Source organism: Cavia porcellus, unplaced genomic scaffold (assembly GCF_034190915.1).
Source record: "Cavia porcellus strain 051 isolate PalLab524CR breed Dunkin Hartley unplaced genomic scaffold, mCavPor4.1 scaffold_32, whole genome shotgun sequence".
NCBI lineage: Eukaryota > Metazoa > Chordata > Mammalia > Rodentia > Caviidae > Cavia > Cavia porcellus.
This window is the reverse complement of record NW_026947515.1, coordinates 21,223,968-21,245,542: the sequence shown is the minus strand read 5'-3', so window position 1 is coordinate 21,245,542 and position 21,575 is coordinate 21,223,968. Positions and strand designations below refer to the sequence as shown.

At 43.4% G+C, this 21,575-nt stretch overlaps 1 protein-coding gene across 1 annotated transcript in view; it reads left to right on the top strand.

Annotated features, from left to right (window-relative positions):
* Window positions 1-11,252, top strand: part of Usp22 (ubiquitin specific peptidase 22) — a 32,364-nt gene extending 21,112 nt beyond the window's left edge. Inside the window, exons 7-13 of the mRNA XM_003465887.5 lie at window positions 349-454; window positions 1,741-1,899; window positions 3,970-4,096; window positions 4,885-4,976; window positions 6,767-6,829; window positions 7,400-7,549; window positions 8,402-11,252. Of these exons, the coding sequence (XP_003465935.1) occupies window positions 349-454; window positions 1,741-1,899; window positions 3,970-4,096; window positions 4,885-4,976; window positions 6,767-6,829; window positions 7,400-7,549; window positions 8,402-8,444 (740 nt within the window). The 3' untranslated portion in view covers window positions 8,445-11,252. The remainder of the gene's footprint in view (window positions 1-348; window positions 455-1,740; window positions 1,900-3,969; window positions 4,097-4,884; window positions 4,977-6,766; window positions 6,830-7,399; window positions 7,550-8,401) is intronic.
* Window positions 11,253-21,575: the final 10,323 nt, after the last annotated feature.

The window sequence follows — 21,575 nt, the reverse complement described above, 5'->3', positions numbered from 1 at the left end:
TGCTAGACTAACCTGAAAGCTCTTTATTCACTTAATTCTGTGTATGAGAAAGGGAATCAGTAACCTTAACTCCCAAGTTCTCAGGCATCAGATGTACTTTGTTGTTAAGGACATCTTACGCATAAAAAAAAGTAACATTGGAAACCCAGGTTCTCAGATATCTCATCAAAGTGGAATAATGATGAGCTCCTCTGTCAAGTGTCAGTTGAGATCACACATCTTTATGGACTTCTCAGAATGCCAGCCTACCTGGCTTCTTCTGCCTTGGGGGTGAAATGGGGGGATTTTGCATCTGCTAATGAGGTGTTTCATAGATCGAATTACACACCCCTCCTCCTCTGCCTCCAGGTGATGACAATGGGAAGAAGGCCAATAACCCTAATCACTGCAACTGCATCATCGACCAGATCTTCACAGGTGGGCTGCAGTCCGATGTCACCTGCCAAGTCTGCCAGTAAGTGCTGCCCCCAGACAGTCAGCCTGCAGAATCAGCCCGTCTGGGGGGACCGGAGGTGGGGGAAGAGAGGGGAAAAGAAAAGAAAGTAGTAAGTAAGTAAGTCGATCCTTGAGCTAAGAGCATACTCAGTACACTCCTTAGAGATGAGTCTCAGGGTTCTTGGGCTCTTACAGCACAGCATCTGCAGCAGCCACCAGCTGAGAAGCGTCGTTGTTTTATTTAAACAACCACAGCATTGTAGGTTCTCAGAACCTGGAGTCAAACGCAGTAACTCTTATAGGAAGGAATGGATGACTGATGGCAGATTTTTTACATATATGCTTCTATGTTTATTAATTTTTATGATTTTATAGTGTCCTTTTCCTTTCCTTGTATGTAGTGTCCTCAGTTCTTTCCAGATGTAGTCTCTGCTTAGCACATCAAGCTTAAGAACCAGGACAAAGATCTATTTGGCCATTAAGTCAACCCTCACCCACCCAGCTGCTGGTATTTTTAATACACTTCAGTTTCCTACAGCCTATGAAAGTTATTCAGAGTCTGTAATGAATTGCCACCTGCGGTCTTTGCAGGCTCCTGGGAAAAAGTTTCTGCTACCACTGTCATAGTTTTTTGTGTTTTTTTGTTTAATAGTTTTTTTTGAGACAGTCTCATTGTATAGTTCAAACTGGTCTTAAACTCGCAGCAGTCCTCCTGCATCAGCCTCCCAAGTGCTGGGATTACAGGCTTGCATCACCACATCTGGCTTGTTTTTCTTTTATGCAGCAGAGGTCATTTTGCATCTTGGCCCTGAGCAGATCAGAGCCCTTTGCTGGTTTCAGTACCTGTGGCAAATTTCCCATTGTTAAATATCCCATTGAGTTCTCTTTTAATACGATTGTAAATTAAACCTCCAGACATGAATTGGCTTTGTGGAACTTTGCATTTCATGCTCCGAGGGGCTGCTGAACCTGGTGGGTCCACGCTTGGCATGATGTATGCATGAGGGTTTGTTACCACCTGGGGTGGCAGTGCCCAATTCTAGATCTGTGGATTCAGGGCTTCTGGACCGACTCCATAAGTTTATACTCTTCCAGAAGTCCCTGAATGAAGGTGATCTCCCAGGTTTACAAATACCTAAGGAGCTGCTTTTGTCTTACTGGGGTTATACATGTCTCTCCCTCAGGCCTTCTTGGGACCCCAGGACCTACTCATGTGATCACTTCAGCCTGAGGTGTCACTGGGACATGGGCTGCCTTGGAGCCACATCAAATAGTCCTCTTGTGTCCTTGTTTTCTTTTCTGCAGTGGCGTCTCCACCACCATAGACCCCTTCTGGGACATCAGTTTAGACCTGCCTGGCTCCTCCACCCCGTTCTGGCCCTTAAGCCCAGGGAGCGAGGGTAGCGTGGTCAACGGGGAAAGCCACGCATCGGGCACCACAACACTGACGGACTGCCTGCGGAGGTAAGGCCCCTGCTTAGGGAAGGCTGAGTCTTTCTTGTAGTGGGCTGTGGAGAACTTGTGAGTGGACAGCACAAAGTCTTACATTCAGGGCCAGACCAGGGCAGTATCTTTTTCTAAAATCCAGGAAACATCTCTGAGAAGACAGTATCAGCCTGCATTTGGCTGTAATGGATGCTCAGGAGCTTGAACTACTTTTCTTTTCTGCTACAATGATTAGGTATTTCTGTTCACCAGCTTTGCATGGTAGCACATCTGTATCACAAGCCACCAATCTCTTCACTGGCCATCACCTAAGTGAGCCCAGAACCACAGAACAAAACTTGAAGCTTCTGTTCTTTTGTGCCCGATAACCTACACCAGAATATAAACTAAGAGATGGTCTGAGTCCCTGTGTGTGTGGCATTGTCTGCAAGTGACTGATTCACATGTGGTGGTCTTCACTGACATTTTTTAATTTGTTCTTTTACAATGTCTTTGATTTAGACAAGTAGTAAGGGTTAGGACACTGTCGCTTGCATTAATAAGAGTCACTACAGAAGAGCCCCTGCCAAGTGGAAATTCTACTTGAAAGAGTTGCAAATTTTTCCTTGTTTATCTTACTGCATAGTCAGGACCAGAGTTGCACATGCAGCATTTTTAAATTCACCAGTTTTGTTGCACTACTAGGCCCAGATAATAAATGGGGCTTTAAAGTTTTAGTTTGGGAAAGAAGCAAAGAAACAACCAAAAACATTTTCCAAGGGAGTCTTTATGATTCAGTTTAGTCATCAATTTCAGTAAAATGAGTTTGGTAACAGTGACTGTACCTCATAGACTTAACCTGTACAGGCAGCTGCTGTGGCAGCCCCAGGAGGCTGCGAGGACAGTGATTGTGACCATCTCCAGCTTACAAGCAAAGGGTCCTGCTTTATGTCCTGTTGAGACTTGACACAAAGCAGTCATCAGGCAGGTTGCCTTTGGTCAGAAGAGCCCTTTTCCTACCCTGGGGGAGATGGCAGCATTTCCAGTGATTAAGCAATGTCTTTACATAGCTGGTTGTGGCAAGACTTGTTTTTAAATTTCAAATTTGGGCATGTACCATATGATAATGTTTGTTTTGTAGTTTATCTTCAGTAGCTACCACCTGAGCCAAAAGTGCTTGCTGACTTACCTAACACAGCCTTCCTATGACAATCTCTGATCACTGCTAGAGAATTACCATTTTTCTACACATCTAAATTTTTAAACATTAAACCTTTATGTTGAGGTCATTGTAGGTTCCCATGCATTCGTAAGATACACAAATCTCATGTGTTTCTTATACTCAGCTTCCCAGTGATGCCACCCTGCAATACAGAGGTGCATGCCACAGCCAGGGTGCTGACAGTGACGCCATTAGGAGGCACAGCATCTCTGTCCCCACAGGGTCTCTCCTAGGTTCAACTACCCGCACCCCCACTATCCCTGCCTCTGCCTCACTATAGCAATGGAGAACTGCTTTCTATAAACTACACGTGTCAGAATGTCTTGTAACTGAAATTATGAAACACACAACCTGTGGAGATTGACTTTTCCCACCCATCTTAAGGCCAAGATGCTGTGGAGTTCATTTCTTTTGATTTCTAGTGGGTATTCTATGGGATGGTGAACCACACTTTGTGCAAAAACATTCACCTACTATATGTGATTTGGGTTGTTTCTAGTTGTTGACTATTCTGTAAGAGTTTTTTTTTGTTTTTTTTTGTTTTTTTTTTTTAATCAGTACTGGGTAAGACAGTTGTAAACATTAGCATAGAGTTTCTGTGTAAATGTAAAGTTTCCATTGTTCTGAGACAAATTGAAATGCTAGCACATAGCAGCTGGGAACTTACTATCATTTTCTTAGATCTTTTGGTTAAACAAAATGCACAAGATAAGTATTTGTTAAAGAAAATAGTTTTTCATTTTTTGATTATGAAACTGACCATGGGCATGTGTTTTTTAGTAGGGAAATTAACCCAAGAAGTGATAAAATGTCCCTGTCCTCTTTTATCCTGACCCTTACCTTTCCCATCTTGTTTACCTAAAGTCTGGATTTTTAAATGCCCGTAGATTTACCAGACCAGAGCACTTAGGGAGCAGTGCCAAGATCAAGTGCAGTGGTTGCCATAGCTACCAGGAGTCCACCAAGCAGCTCACCATGAAGAAGCTGCCCATCGTGGCCTGCTTTCACCTCAAAGTAAGTCTTCCAGAAAGCAAGCTCCATGGTGGTCCCAGTGTGTGGTCCATAGAACAACCTTACCAGCTGCAGCTAGCCAGTGACTCGAGGCAGCGTCAGAGTTGGTGTGGACATGCTCATACCTTCTTTTGTCTCTGTCACTGAGAGGTGTGTATGGTGCTAACTGCCCCCCTTCAAAAAGTGCTTCCTGATGAGTATAGAATGTGAGCCATTTCCAGAATAAGTGCTTTTGAAGGATTTGTTACTTCCCAAATTTTCCTCTTCCCCAAGTTTTCTGTTTTACTTAAAGATCCTTAGCATCATGATCTAGTTCAGGATTTTGCAGACTTTTTCTAGGAAGGTTAGAGTGTGAACTCTGGAAGGTTGGGGAGCCAAGTATCATCTCTGTGGCATGTTCTTTAGCTTAATATCACTTTAAATGCTTTTTAAAAAGATTTCCTAGCTTGATAGCTGGATTTGGTGGCCTCTGATTTCATCTGAGGAATGCCTTTTTTGGTGAAAGAATAGTACTTTTATTTTTCTTTCACAGATCATGGGTATATTGTGAGCACGTTCCTGAGTTCTGCTATGAAGTTTGTGTTCTGTGCCCCTGTCAAGACTTTGACTTGAACCCCATAAATCAAATTTATGTAGATTAATATTGTGTTGCATCTGTAGGCTCTAGATGTGGCCAAAAAGAAATTAAAAAAAAAAAAAAACAAGAAACTCAGAGAAGCACTCATGGAAACACTGTTTTATCCTTGTGAGCTGTTGCTCAGGCTTCTTTCTGTTCCCTCCTCGGTGTCTAGCGGTTTGAGCACTCAGCCAAACTGAGGCGGAAGATCACCACATACGTATCTTTTCCCCTGGAACTGGACATGACACCCTTCATGGCCTCCAGGTAGGAGAGCGCTGCTTCCAGCCTATATCTGGGGGTAAGGGATATCCCAGGCCAGCCTTGACCCAGAACCATATTTCTAGGATGAGGCAGGCCTACCTGGTGATATAAAACTCACTGTCCAAAGTCTCATTAATTGTCTTGATCTTAACCCAAGACACATTTGAGTGCGTTGGTTTTCCTTAGATAGCTCATGCTTTGAATTTTTCTCTAGAAATCTTTTTTTTTTAATTTCAATTATTTATGTATTTAGAGACAGGATCTTGCTGTGTCTTAAGGCTGGCCTCGAGTTCAATTTGTGGCCCAGACTAGCCTCAAGCTCAGCAGTTCTTCTGCCTCAAGCTCCTGGCTGCTGGGATTACAGGCATTCACCAGCATGCCTGGCCTTTGTAACAATCTTTTATCAGCTTTTAAATGTAGACTCTCATCTGGATGAGATCACTGAGAAGTCAGTGTTTCAGCTGATGGGAATGGATTTTAAAATATAGATAAACAGGGGCCAGGGATTTAGCTCAGCAGTGTAAGTGCCTGCCTGGCAAGTATGAGGTGGTAAGTTCGATCCCTGGTACCAAAATACAGATAAACATAGTTGAAGTTATAAATTTCATTTTCCTGTTTTTTAAATCTTCATTATCATAGATCCCTTAAAATTTAACCCTCCAAGAGAGCATGCTGCTTACTAATGTGTTTATTTCTCTGGCAGCTGTCCACACATGTATTGGCTTAAAATAGAAGCTTATTTTCTCACAGTCATAGAGGCCAGAAATCTGAAGTGGAGGTGTTGAGAGAACTCAACTTTGAGGGTCCAGGCAGAGTCCTGTTCCTCGCCTCTTCCAGCTTCTGTTGGCGCCAGATCTTTTTTGTGGCCACAGTACCCTAACTGGTCTCAGGGCCTCCTCTGGAGCCTGTGTCTGTGTCAAGTAGTTGTCATTAAATTTAGGGCCCACCCAGATAATCCAACAAGATCATTCCTCAACATTCTGACATCTGCAAAGACCGTTTTAGGATTGAGATGCAAACATTTTTAGGGGCCAAATTTCAACCTGTTGCACCATCTCAAGTACATTATCTGTTATTGATCTCTTCACAGTGTCTTTTCCCATGGTGGCCCTGTCCCTGTGATTCACAGGTGACTGTCTAATCTGATCATCGGAATTTAAACTCTGGGTTATCAGCCCACCCCTGGGAAGTAAGCCCACCTAACCTTGACTTTACATGTCCAGGAAGCTAGTGAAACTGGCTGAAAGAATAGTCTCAGAGGTCTTACAGAGTCACTGAGCCCTTAATGTCTTCTACTAATATTTGCAGTGCATAAAGTTATTAAAGCTTGGAACTTCTCATTTCCAGCACAGCCTCTCTGCCCATTGTACCAGAGGCACTGGTAATGGAAGAAACAGTAGGAATCTTTGTTCTTTTTGAAGATTTTGAGTGGATTTAACTCATCCTCCACCTTGGAAGGAGGAATACATTCACCCTATGGTGTTTACAACAAAACACCTTCACAGAGCTGGCTCAGAAGCTGCTGAGGCACCCGTGACATAGGGTGGGGGACACGGTGAGGCCCAGAGCCGTGGCCAGTCTGTCCTCCTACAGGGCTTTACTCTCCAGCCCAAGCCTCGTGTTTCTTATCAAAACATGGGGATCATTTCTGTCTAAAATAGAGTTATTGGAAGAACAGCAGAGCATATAAAGTATTTCCTTACACAGTGTCTGCATAGTGGCGGTAATCATTAGAGCCTTGGGTCTCTGGGTGAATTCTAACTAATTCTGAGTTCCATTGCTATTTGTTACAGCAAAGAAAGCAGGATGAATGGGCAGTACCAGCAGCCCACAGACAGTCTCAATAATGACAACAAGTATGTGGGGCTTGTGGTGTGGGTGGCTGCGAAATCCTGGGTGGGGCTTAAGGGGTCAACCTGCCCTGGAGGATCAACACAGATAGCAATAGCACCAGCAGCATTCTTAAGTCTCATGACCACTGACCTGCTTTGTGACAGGCATCCTATTGCCCTTGGTTGAGGCAAAAGTCCTACCCAGATAATCTAGCACCCTCTTAACTGTCTCTCCCAGTGGGAGCTCATCTCTGTCCAACCCTCTGCTGTGAGTGAGGTTTTGTCCAGAAATCTCTGCTTCCATCACTGTGTTTAATGTCATCATGTTCCATCTGTGATTGCCTTGTATGAAAGGGGAACTATCACCTCTGCCACTAATGATTACCACCGCTTGCACCAAGTATGTGTGGTACCAGGAGCCACTGGACCTGGAAGGGAACAGAGTGAGCCATGCCCAGCTTCCTGCCCTAGTGCCCTGCACACTGCACACTGTAGCTTCCTGGGTGTTGGATTGGTCAGTTGGCAGCCCTTCCTGCTTGGATGATTTTGATGGTGTCAGTCAGCTGTCCTTTCCTGCTTCTTCCTCCACACCAGATACTCTCTGTTTGCTGTTGTTAACCATCAAGGGACCTTGGAGAGTGGTCACTACACCAGTTTCATCCGGCAGCACAAAGACCAGTGGTTCAAATGCGATGATGCCATCATCACCAAGGCCAGCATCAAGGACGTGCTGGATAGCGAAGGGTGCGTCTCAAGCAGACGTGGGACTGGAGGAAAACCTTAGCAACAGCTCCACTCCTTTGTATCCACTCAGAGTGCTCACCTTAAGTGTGAAGTAATAAGACGTGTTCTAGATAGAGCACTAGCTTGTTAATGAGGTTTATCCCTGACCAGAAGTGCTCTTGTTGCTATCTTTTAACTCAGGGACCAAGGGAGTCATTGTTTGTCTTAACCTGGCTGGGAACTGAGCACGTCAGTTCTTTTTTGTGTGATGTTAGGGGCTCTTGCCTGAGAGTGCTTTACCACCAAGCCGCTCCCCATCCCCTAAGCACATCAGTTCTTTATCCAGATCTTTGCTGGGACATAGAGAACTGTTACCCTACCAGGGCCAAGGGGATTGCCCCCTGCTCCTCATGGGTGTCAGTAGACGCTGAGCTCTAATGGGCAGCAGGACCCATGGCTTGAGAATTTGGACAAGAAAGTTCTAAGTTGGGTCCAACACCCCCACCCCCAACCCTGACCCTTCACTCGGTTTTAACAAAAAGGACACATGTTGGAGGGCAGTGAGGGCATGGGGGCTGTACCTGTCTTAGTAGTCCCAGTAATCAGTAGATCCCATGCCAGCACTGGCTAGGAGAGGCAATAGCAGGGTGTGCTCCATGGGGTTAGGCCACAGTGACTCCTTGCAGGAGGGCATAGGCAGGTGGGTTAGTTTCACTTAGCCACTGTGGAACTCTCTCCTCTTCGAACATAGGAAGACCAAAACCATGAACCAAGAGGTCACATGTATGCAGAGCCCCACCCCCCTCCACATCTGTGCCCAGTGCAAGCAGTCTCGAAGTGGAATTAGACTGAAACTTGTCTCTGCTTCCTCAGGTATCTGCTGTTCTACCACAAACAGTTCCTGGAATATGAGTAGCCTTACCCGTAGCTGGTCAGAGAAAAGGAGGGCAACGAGTTGGCAAGCTTCGCAAGATGACCCCCTGCCTTCCTGACTCCGTGACACCGTGACGCCGCCTCCCGTGCCAGTGTTCACCCGGATGGCCCCTCTGCCTGGGGAGCCGGTGCCAAGTGGCTACACGCTGCACAGCCTTGGAGGAGATAGCTGAGTGAGGCGCATACCCTAGTGGGAAAAGACGCCCTCACTCACAGCTGTCCGTGTTCCTCAAAACTGTGGGGTCCAGGGTCCTCACAGCAAGGGCAGCCTCTGCCTGGTTCTTCCTTTGTACATGAGGAGTGAAAAGGTGCTCGCCTGCTCCATACATGTGGTCCATTGACACTGTAGAGACAGAGTTCAAGGACGGAGAACATGTGAGCACCTTTCTCTTGGGGGGATGGTAGTGTGTAGTGTGAGGTCCTCGCCCCATGTCCTGCAGCTGTCCAGCAGCTCCAGAGCAGCCTCACAAGGCTGCAGGTGCTGCTTCACAGGCAGCTCTGCCCCTGCATGTGGAAGCATCAGCCCAGGGATCTCCTGCTGGTGTCCTAGGATAGCCCTTTTCTTACTCCTCCCTTTCTCTTTCCACAGTAGTGAATTTCCTAAATGTAATAATAGGGAAGTGAATGATTATCAAGTTTATACTGAAATCTAGATGGTTCCTTCTTTATTCTCGAGAGTGAGTCTTCTCTTTTAACTGGTGCTGTTTCTGTTGTTCTTCCCCTGCCTTCCCCTGTACATACCTTTTGCTTCCCTTGGAACAGTGTCAAAGGCTGTGAAGGACTGACTGCCTCAGAAAGGTCATTGGATGTCTTAGTCCTAGCATTAATGGGGTTTCTTGGTAATTCCATTGACCCCCCCCCCCCCTTTCTCCTCTTTTCTCTTTTTTCCTCTCTGGTCGTCCCATTGCCTGTCCAGGGCTAGGTGTGGCTGTGCACTGGATTTGAAGCTGAGAGGCCCCTGCTGTGCGCCCCTGCTCTGCATCTGCAGTGGTTTCAGTTTTAGTGGGAATAAAATGACTTTGTGATTGAGCTTAGCAGCAGACCTAGTCGCCGATATTCCTTGTTAGGTATCTTTGCATGAATCTTTTGATTCAAACCCAAACTTAGATTGTCCATTTCTGAGGAATGACAACTTGGGGGCAGGAATGCAGTTCTAACCTGGCTTGTGTCTCTGTGCCTGCTTGTGAGAGATGTCTGTATGGGTTGTGGGGTGTTCATCCTGGGGGAGCAGGGCAAGCTGCAGCCCAGTCTGCAGTGCAGCTCTTAGAGGCAGGATGCAAGCCATACAGGCTTTGTGGGCTGCACCTTCTCTGCCGCAGGTACTGCTCAACAGTGAGCATGCCTGTGTTCCAGTAGTCCTTCACTCACGGACCATGAAGTGTGACTTGTACACAATTTCCATGCATTAGGAAACTTGACTTTTTGAAAAACTATATGAAAATGAGAAGACTCCTTCACTGACCTGCCACACAAAGAGGCAGGCAGGGCACCAGTCTAACTCAGAGCTAGGTAACTTGGGGTGTGGGCAGTGAACACAGAAAGCACCAGTCAGAGCTGGCAGGTTGCAGAGGAGCCACACAGGCGCAGTGTGTAAGCTCTTGCCCAGTTCATTTCTTTTATTTTTATTTTTGCATTTAAAGAATGCACAGTGAAGTGTGGTTTAAAATAAGTGTCTTCAAAGGAATGTGAATGGGCCCAGATTTTCAGGCCTGGCCCTATGCCGCCATGTTGTGGGTGTGTGTGTGACTGCTGAGAAGCTCTGTCTTGGGAAGAGATGCCAGGGACAAATCTATTGGACAAGAGACATAATTAAAGTTGTCCTGTAAGAATCGGAGCCGGAGCCGGGAACCCCTTGTAGTATGTTGATGCCCGGCCTTCCTGCTGTCTGGGGACAGACGTGAAACAAGAAGTACGCCGGCCAGGCCGCGTCCCGTCCCTACCCACCCCTCGCTTGCCCTGCTTGTGTACAGTGGCACCATTGCTTCTGGGATATGAGTGACCAAAAGACACTTGTTGTTATAAACATCATTTTAAACTTTTGTATCCAGATTATCCCCTCCTCTTCTATGCTTTTGGCATTCTAAGCTCTGTCTCTGGGCCAGAGGCTCACATTCCTATCGACCTTGCCCTCTGCCCAGCCTGCAGCATAAGGTCCTCTATTTGATGTGCTCATGTGCATTTGCTTTGTAAGTAACATTTTTACTTAGCAGGTGTGGGTTCAGTAGCAGTCTGGCTACTGAGTCAGGAAAATGTTTTCCTGTTTGCCAACCAACCTGTGTTAAGTGTTCAGGTTTCCCCAAAGGGACTCATACCCTGTTCCTCATTCCTACCAGAAGGTTAAGACAACTTGTGTTTCTAAGATGCCAGCTGTCATCTCAGAGCTTCACCACAGGGCTGTGGGCTTGAACTCGTCAGACATCTGAAGGGAGCATTTGAGCATGTGAAGCACCAGGAATAGACGGTAGCCCAGGACCTAGCGACTACCCCTCCCCGGGCTCCTCCCAGCAGCACCCCATGCTGTGTATCTGAGTGCTATCCTTCCTTGGCTTGGTGTATTTGCTTTCCTTGTGTAAAATTGCTGTTCTTTTGACAATTCAAGTGACTTGTTTTGTTTACTCTAGCTGAACAAACATCGTAAGACAAATTTCAATGATTGTGCTGTGGTTCGAGATTTTATTACCAAGATGTTTACACTCTCCTTCTCCCTGTCCCTTTACGGGCCTGTGTGGCGCTCTCCACCCCAATGGCTTGTAGTTTCCTATGCTGTAATAAAGCTACATTTTATTCTGAACACTGGCTGGTTCTTCCTTCCTAACGCAGGTTACCAGCATCAGGATGGCAGGGGTGCAAGCCCTGGAAAGGTGCCCAGTCCTGCTGGTCCATGGGGCATGCAGTCCCAGGCTCCTCTGGATGCTAGGAAGTCTCTGCATCTCACTCAGTTTTCTGAGGTTGCCCTTTAACCCTTATTTGTCCTTTTTGGACTGGAGAATGACATGGAGGATTTGGGACAGCCATGGGCCGTCAGGCTTCAGTATGTGTGAGATTGACCAGAGGACCTTTCAGAGATGGAGATGCCTGTGCCACATCGTCAGTTGGCAACCCAGCTGTGGCAGTGGACCATGTATGGATAGTGAGCTGCTGTGTGATAATAAAGTGGCAGATGCAAAAGCTACATACAAAGAGTAGAGAGGAAATCAATGTGACTGGGTGGCTCCCCGGATTGTGATTGCTGGGGGCTGTGGTGGACTCCGCGTCTCTTCCCCACCCCATCCTTTTACCCTCGGATTGTCAGCCATCGTAACCTGGTTGGCTCAGACCTTTATCTCTGAAGATAATGAGATCTGAATCATCTGTCCCTTCTTTCCTACAGGCCTTTGATGCAGATGTGTGTGGCAAGTTCTCTTCCCTTTTGTGGATGCGCTGAGAAGCACCAGGGAAGCTCCCCTCACCCCAACATGTTCCCCACTATACAACACAGTTCTAAAGTGTAGGTCAAGAATAAGAACAATCTATTACTGAGTTATTAGCCCCACCCTCACCACAGTGCTTGGGATGGAAGGCAGCCTCACAAGTGCTGGGCAAGCAATCTGCTGCAGAGTCGCACTGTAGCCCTGCTAGATACAGTGTTTAAGAGCCACATACACATTCCCACTTCGATTTTCAGAGCCTTGTGCTGGCGTGGGAGGGGTGTCTCCAGCACCAAACAGTGGTTTCTAGTTCAAGCATTAATCCTATTGTCTTGCTGTGGCAGTGCTGTACCTCACTGGCAGTGCCGCATGCAGCACAGCTCTTGAACTTCCCTGGAATGCAGACGGTGGTGCATAAAGAGATGAAGACAGGTTGCAGAGTGCTAGAAGGGAGGTAAGGTAGAGCCTCCTTTCTGGCTGGAAGAAGAAATGCTCAATGACTACAGTGTGTGTGTTTATACATGTGGCACCTTGCTGCCAGGTGAAACCCTCTAACAACTAACTCACCTATCACCTGTGTTCTTGCGGCTGAAACACTTGCTCACCTCAGGTGCTCTGTGCTCTCAGCTCAGGTACTTGTGAACGATCTCCAGCTCAGCTGCTCCCAACATCTCAGCCTTTTCTGTTTGTAGGTAAAATCAATGGGTGGTCAGCTGAGGTTGGAAAAACTTGTTTGGAGGACTCTGCATATGGTTTTTTTGTTGTGGTTATACTTTTCCACTGATGTTCAAGACCAAGTCATAGTGTTAATTAAAATTAATTTTTTGCTATCAAGATCAGTTAATCTAGGGGCTGGGGATTTAGCTCAGCAGCATAAGTGCCTGCCTTGCAAGCAGGCAGTCGTGAGTTGGATTCCTGGTACCGATAAAAATGAAAAAGACCAAAAAAAAAAAAAAGATCAGTTAATCTCCTCAGGATTTACCTTGGAACCATGCATAGCGCCTCTCATTTTCAACCATCTGGAAGAGTTATAGCCATTGCTGACCTAGTTACTTTTTGTGAAAGTTTGGAAGACTTTTCTCTCCTCATGACTCTCCTTAGGCACAATATACACTGTTAATTTCCTTCCTCTGTGGTCCCACAGTCTTCTTGGTCAGGAGTTCTTATAACTTCCAGAGTAGTAGAATATTTTTTAAGTTTCACTTGTGTCTGGGGTCCTCAGTGATCTCAATGGGCCAGGGCCAAAATACTAGCCCATTTATCTTTCTGATTTTTGGGTCTCCAAACCTCAGTTGTTGAACATACAGAAGAGAGGTTTCCTTGAAATACAAAATAAACTATTATTTTTAACCACAGATGTTCTAGAATTTGAATCCCTATAGAATGTTAATATATAACAGTTACATAATTTTACATGAAAATTTTCAATCAAAAGCTTTATGTTGTAGCATGACAATCATGACAGTATAACTTCTTTACTCGGTCATCTCTATCTAATATGTAAGAAACTTGTACCTAATAGGTTGACCTTTAATGGGCTATCATTGAAGAAATTTGTGACATTTTCTGGACTGTGTAATGTCTAGGCATCTAAATATATAGGTGCATACGTAACACACATCAAATAAGTTCTTGTTAAAGGCAATTGTCTGAAAGAAAAGTGTCACCATAAACAATCTGTTTTACATTTTGGAAGACTTGTGCATCTGGTGGCATGAATACATTTCGTGCGTTTTAATATGCCATGAGGTTAGTAACAGTTGTCATAGCAACATGAAAACCTTTGTATCAGAGCATCTTTTAAATCAAAACCTTATTGTCCAGAAAACTTAATCTTTTGACTATAACCAGTGTGACCATATCACAATAATGTATTTTAATAACCTTTATTGGGGTGTCTCATAAGGCTCTAGAGATCGCTGGCTAATGTTACCAGGCAGCTGCTTTCTTACCCCTCAACTGGAGTCATCAGTGAACAAGAACTGGTTAATGTTACCAGGCACCTGTTTCTTACTCATCAATTGGAGTCTTGTCCAATAATCTCCCCCCACCCTAGAAGACTTTTGTTTAAATGTCTTTTTTAAAAATTTGTATTTAAAGAAAATAAGCAAAACAGAAAACGCGTAGAAATAATACATACTTTCAATGAAAAACTAAGAAATCACTAGTTGATGATTACGTATTGTCGTTTTACAAATAGTTGTTCAGGGTACAAAAGTGAAACACAAAGTGGGGATTCAGACAGCAAGACTGCAAACAGTTCAACTATCAAACAAAACCTATTAATACGGTTATCAGTCTTATACACTTATACATGCAGTTGTCCATATCTTCATTTATGTTGAGATTAAACAAACCAGAGCAGACTGAAATCACTCTGAACCAAGAATAATAGTATTGCTAGATTTTACATCATGACACTATGGGATCAGCACTGGGTACTGTAGTGTCTTTTTCTTCAAAGTATTTGTTCATTTCATCATGTGTTATACGATCAGTTCTCGGAAACTGTTCAGTTCTCGGAAACTGTTCATAGGGTCTACACATGCATGAGTCTTAACATGTATTTCTATCCTTTCTATATTAGAGGGAGAAGCAAAACAAAACAAAACATATTCCTATAAACACATGGAATGTGAAAGACATAAAACCGCTGTACAGGCAGTTCTATCATGGTTACTATGTTGTCTCTTGTTATCCTCAATAGAATTGGCTATATCATCAGACATAGTGTAATTGAATATAGCAGTACATAACAGTGTTAATAAAAAACACAACTTTGTAGATAGTGTAAAACTTCAAAAGCAGGTGGTAATCAAACCAGAATGGGTATCATAGTGAATCTTGTCATCTTCAGTGCAGTTGCCTATACTCTCAGGCTTAATACTGTCAATCATGACAGTTTTGAATAAAATCTGTTGATACCAAATAGTCAAACAAAGACCAGTCTTTGTTTGAGAAAACAGTAAAAGTTATACAAGGCTCAGATTAAGTTAATAGGAAATTAAAGATGACTGCTGTGCTATATCCTGATATTTTGGGGGTAGCTGTCTGTGCCCTCATATCTAGTGCAAATAGACAAACTGGGACAGAATAAAATCTATCTAAGCAGAGCAGTGCAAGTAATGTGGGTTTAAATCCTGATACACTATTAACAATATCTTCTGCCATCCTTTTTAAGACTATTCCTCCCCTTTCACTCCCCCAGGGTGCACTGTGCATTTTTGGGTCTCACCAACACCCTCAGTTTTTGGATTAGGGGGAGACCTGCTATTTACCTAAGTGGTTCTGAACCTTCTCCCTCCTGGACTTGATCTCTAATTGTATTCCTTTACCTATTAAAGCCCATCTCTCCAATATATCCACAAATACTGGTCTAGTTGCCCCTATGACTCTCTGGTTCTCTGCCACATAGAGCATTGTTTTCTCATATTTGATTTTCAGTCCATGTACCCTTTTTCATGTTAATTATATTCTCTATAAATAGCATCTCAGTGGACCCTACCTCCTGATCTACTCCATGTGTGGTTCTTTTTTTTTTTTTAATTTAGTGTATCAAGGCCATCTATATTAGATTTTAACCAACCTTCTCTGTCTCATTTCTGTTGAGCTCTTTTTCTGCCATTAGTTGTCTGCTTGTCTTCTTCATTCCACTTACTGTTTCATTCATTAGGGCCTCTCTGCCACTGTTCCTGGAATCCTGGTACTTTTCTCTCTCTCTAGAATGTCCTGCAGTACTCTCCATAGAGTTGGATTGGTGGTTGTGAATTCCACCAGTTCCTCTTGTCTTGGAAGCATCTTGTCTCTCCAATTTCTAGAGACTGTTTTGCAGGATACATCAATCTGGGCTGGAAGGTATTTTCTTTTTTTTTTTTCAATTAGCTCTTGTATTTTTTTTAATTTTCACAATAGTTGTACTTTCAATTATGTATATCAAAGTAAAATGAAATACAGAACATTATAGAACTTACCAAAACAGAATACTGAATAGAGCAGTACTATTAATCAGAATAAAGCAAAACAGTACAAAAATATTTGCCTTAAAGAGATGGTAGAAGGAAATCCCTCTTATTTGCTATGGTCAACCTCCCAAGAGATGCTCAGATCTCTGGTTCCCATTTGCTAACGGGGGGCAGAAGGAAGAGGGTAGGGGAAGTGGGATGATTGACTCTCAGCCTGTGTACCAGTAGACTCACTATTGCTTAGCAGGCAGGCAGGCTGGTTGCTCAGTTTCCCAGCATCGTAAGTTCCAACATGGCACAGATTTCAGGAGATGCTGGTGGTTCTCCCCCTGGAGGGGCCACAGCTTACCACACCACAGCCACTTACCAGGAGGAAAGCTGCTTGCTTGGTTTCCCAGCATCCTAAATTCCAACATGTTGCAGATCGCAGAAGACACTGGTGATTTTCTCACTGGAGGAGCTGCAGCCTGCCACACCACAGCTGCTTACCAGGAAGGCAAGCTGCTTGCTTGGTTTCCCAGGGTCCTAAGTTCCAACATGTCGCGGATCTCAGGAGACACTGGTGGTTCTTCCCCAGAGGCGGCTGCAGTCTACCACACTACAGCCGCTTACCAGGGATGGGAGCTGCTTGCTTGGTTTCCCAGCATCCTAAGTTCCAACATGGCGTGGATCTCAGGAGCCACTGGTGGTTCTCCCTTGGAGGGGCCATAGCCTCTGGAGGTTATTTTCTTCCAGGGCTTGGAATACTTCGCTCCAAGCTCTTCTTGATTGGATGGTCTGTGTTGAGAAGTCTGCCGTGACTTTGATGGGTTTTCCTTTATAGGTAATCTGTTTCTTGTCTCTGACAGCTTTTAATATTCTGTTCTTACATTGAATTTCTGGGCTCTTGATTATTATATGCCTGGGTGTAGCTCTGTTTTGGTTGTAGGTGGTTGGAGTTCTGTATGCCTCATACATCTGCATATCATTTCCTTTTCCTATGTTAGGAAATTTTTCCTTATTTCTGTGAATGGCCTTTGTAGTTCCTTTGTTTATACCTCTGCTTCTTCATTCACATTCTTTATTCTTAAGTTATAGATCCTTTTGTCATCTTCTAGCCTTTGTATTATTACTGCCTGTTTCCTTGTTATTTTTAAGAAATTTTTCCTTTCATGATTCCAAATTGCAAACCTGTCCTCCAGTTTGGATAATCTATCTTTAGTTTCTTTTTTTTTTTTAATTTTATTTAAGGAGAATAGAAAAAAAAAGCAGAGAAAGGGTACAAGTTATACAGATTTACAGAAAAAAAAATAAACAGTAGGAAATCACTAGTTAATAGATTACATATTGTCATCTTAGAAATAATTGTTCAAGTCACAAAATTAAAGCTTGTAAAGTGGACATTCCAACAATGATACTGCAAACAGTTCTGTTCAATGATCCAATAAAACTCTGTGATATCATTTCCTATCTTGTACACTTAAATATACATGCAGTTATATAGTTTAGAGCACTTTCTTTTCCTCTCTTTTGTACAATGACTATTACATATTTTGGGTTTCATTGCTCCCACGGTTCTTATTATTTTTGGAAGAGAGTAGAGAAATGTGACATAACAGAACAGACTCGGTCAAGTCAAAAGGGTGGACATAATAGATAATGTAAAAACATAATACAAGGTGATCAACAATGGTTACCATAATGCCTCCCGCTATCTCTAATAGAATTGCCTATATCATTAGTTATAATACGATTGAATAAAACAGTAAAGAATAAAACCGACAAAACCAAAGCATTGGAGACACTGTAGGTCTTCAAAAGTAGATAAAAGTCAACGAGAATGGGCGTTATAATGAATCTCATTATCTTCACAGCTGATGCCTAAACTTTCGAACCTGATACTATCCAGCAAAACAGAATAGGGGAACATCAGTCAAAAACAAGATGGTGAGAGTAATACAGGGCTTTAAATTGAGATAATGGAAAGTCAAAGTGGGTTACTATAATATATCCTGCTATTTTTATATATTTTTCCCTTAATTAAAAGGATAAGAATAAAAAAGTAAATAATGGAGTTGAGATTGAGATAAAAGAGGGCATAACAGCAAAGCAGTGCAGATCAAAACATAACCATTTAAGCAGAATAGTGTTTCACCATCAGATAATCCTGACCTAAAAGTAGTTACCATATTGTCTCTTTCCTTGAAATCCTTGAGTACAACTTCGTATACTGTAGCATTAAATATATCAAAACAACGTAAAACCGTTTAAGAGAATGACAGCATTACAGAGTATTTAGAATCGACTAATAGAAAATGAACAATGGTTTCTGTATAATCTCCTTGTGTTTAAAAGGTTTTTGCTTATACTATCCTCCATAATAAAATCCAATAAGATACAACCTATTTAGACCAATGGAGACAGAAGAACAAAAGCTTGATGAGACTTCAAAACAAGATGATACTAAATCAGTATTACCTATTAAGATGTCATTTTCTCCAAAATAGCTGTTCCTATCATCCAATCTTCTCTGCCTTATTTCTGTTGAGCTCTTTTTCTGTCAGTAGCTGTCAGTTTGTCTTCTTCATTTTGTTCTCTGCTCCATTCGTTGTGGCCTCCCCGCCACTATTTCTGGATTCTTTGTATTTTTCTTTTTTTAGAATATCCTGCAAAACTCTCTGTAGAGTTGAATTGGTGGTTGCAAATTCCCCCAGTTCCTCTTTATCCTGGAAGCACCTTGTTTTTCCATCAATTTCCAGGGACAGTTGTGCAGGATAATTCAATCTTGGCTGGAGATTATTGTCTTTCAAAGCTTGAATTATTTCCCCCCACGCTCTTCGTGATTTGATGGTTTGTGCAGAAAAATCTGCTGTAATTCTGATGGGTGTTTCCTTGTAAGAGGTCTCTTTCTTGTCTCTGACAGCTTTTAATATTCTGTTCTTTTATTGGATTTCTGGAATTTTTATTATTATATGCCTGGGTGTTGCTCTGTTTGGGTTGTAGGTAGCTGGGGTCCTGTATGCCTCATACATCTGAGTATCTTTACCTTTTGCTAAATTAGGAAAATTCTCCTGGATTATTTCTGTGAGTAGCTTTTGTAGTTCATTTGTTTGTGTCCCTACTTCTTCTTTTATGTTCTTAATCCTTAAGTTATGGATCCTCTTATCATCTTCTTGTCTTTGTATTATTGCTGTTTGTTTCTTTGTTATTTTTAAGAAGTTTTTCATTTCATTCTCCCATATTACAAATCTGCCCTCCAATTCAGCTAGTCTGTCCTTAGTTTCTTTCAAGCTGTTATGCCAGTCTTGGATAGACTTCTTAGTTTCTTGGTAGTCCCTTTGAACCTGCTTCACGTATTCTATGCTTTCTCTGTTTTCTCCATCAAACAATTCTCCCCTCTTTTTCTGTTCTTCCATTCCACCATCTGTTTTTTCTTGGGTGGCGCTTAGCATTTCTCTAACTATTCTGCATACTTCTAGCTTCAGGTCATTGATAACTTCATTCCTGAACTGATCTATGAGGCTCTCTATATGGCGCTTTATGTCTATTGGTGTGGTGTCCGCTATTACCTGTTTCTCAGAATTGGGGGCCGAGGAGCCTTTCTTGTTGCTGCCTCTTCCCATATTCTCTGTTCCTTATATATGCAAGCTTATATAAGAGGCCCAGCTTCTCTTCCTGTCAGCCACAGCCTGATCAAATTGCGCTGGTTAGGTGTTCTCGCCCGCCACAGCACATCAGGAAGTTCTAGACCAGGCAGCCTACGCGAGGCCTGCCCCTCCCGGCCACTGTCAGGCTCTGGGATCTTGGTTGTGCCAGCCTACTGGGTCTCCGCCAGCAGCGTCATGCAGGCCAGGCACTTTTCACCAACCCTGCCTGAGAGGGGAATGTGTGGCTGCAATCGCCACCAAGCCCTGCTCGCGAGGACCTGCCCAGGCCCAGAATGTCCTCCGCTGGAGTCAAACTGTGGTAGAGTGTCAGTTTCTCTCACTCACCTCACCACAAGTCAGTGCATGCCTCCCTGCCCGCCCTGTTTTCGACTCCGTTCGCAGATTGCTGTTCTCAGAGCTTCCGTGCGTCTCTCTCCTTGCCGAGCCGATGTAGAGGTATTCGCCACGCGGCGGGAAACCCAAATCGCGGCTTCCAATGGCGCAGGCTCCAGCCTCCACACTGAGGCTTTTCTGTTCCTGTTTTAGCACCAGGACTGCATTCCAAGTTGGTTTCTCTCAGCCCAGTTCGTTCCTGAGTCAGCAGAGCATATCTCCACCTGCTTATGTCTCCTTACTCCGCACCCTTCCTGACTTCTGAGCCGAGCCTTTCAGAGAGCCTCTGTAGTAGCTGTTATCTGTCCGCCATGTTCTCCCGGAAGCGAGTCCTTCCCAATTCTTAAATGTTTTCCCCTTTTCCGTGGAAGGGTTTTATTCTTGGCACTCACCGCAAGTCAATGCAGATCCCTTGCCAGCTCCGTTCTCCGTTAGACTCGCTAACCTGACTTCAGTGCGACTGCAGTTCCAGTGCGTCGAAGCTGAGGGAATTTGGGCGGCTCAATGAGTTGCGGCCTTTCAAGTTTGGGCACTGCAGCAGGAGCACTGAATCTTAGCTGTTTCAATAGTAACACTGGGACTGCGTGGTTGACTCGCTCTTCTCATCTTAGTTTCTTCCTGGGTTGAGGGGCTCCCCACGCTGTGTTATCTCGGCATCTAAGTTAACTGTCTCAGGGAGCCTCCACAATCTGCCCCTATCTATCCACCATCTTCACCAAACTGTTTAAATGTCTTAATTTTTTTTTTTAAATTTTTATTTAAGGAGAAAAGAAAAGAAAGAAAAAAAAAACAGTGAAGGGGTACAAGTTATACAGATTTACAGAATAAAAAAAAATGCGCAGTAGGAAATCACTAGTTAATGGATTACATATTGCCATCTTAGAAATAATTGTTTAAGTCACAAAATTAAAGCTTGTAGAGTGGACATTCCAACAATGATACTGCAAACAGTTCTGTTCAATGATCCAATAAAACTCTGTGATATCATTTTCTACCTTATACACTTAAATATACATGCAGTTATATAGTTTAGAGCACTTTCTTTTCCTCTCTTTTGTACAGTGACTATTACACATTTTGGGTTTCATTGCTCCCACGGTTCTTGTTGCTTTTTTTGGAAGAGAGTAAAACCAAATGTGACATAACAGAACAGAATCGGTCAAGTCAAAAGGGTGGACATAATAGATAATATAAAAACATAATACAAGGTGATCAACAATGGTTACCATAATGCCTCCCACTATTTCTAATAGAATTGCCTATATCATTAGTTGTAATACAATTGAACAAAACCGTAAAGAATAAAACCGACAAAACCAAAACATTGGAGATATTGTAGGTCTTCAAAAGTAGATAAAGGTCAACGAGAATGGGCGTTATAATGAATCTCATTATCTTCTCAGCTGATGTCTAAACTTTCGAACCTGATACTATCCAGCAAAACAGAATATAGGAACCTCAGTCAAAAACAAGATGGTGAGAGTAATGCAGGGCTTCAAATCGAGATAATAGAAAGTCAAAGTGGGTTACTATATTATATCCTGCTATATTTTTCCCTTTAATTAAATGGATAAAAATAAAAAAGTAAATAATGGAGTGGAGATTGAGAAAAAGGAGGGCATAACAGCGAAACAGGGCAGATCAAAACATAACCATTTAAGCAGAATAGTGTTTCACCACCAGCTAATCCTGACCCAAAAATAGCTACCGTATTGACTCCCTCCCT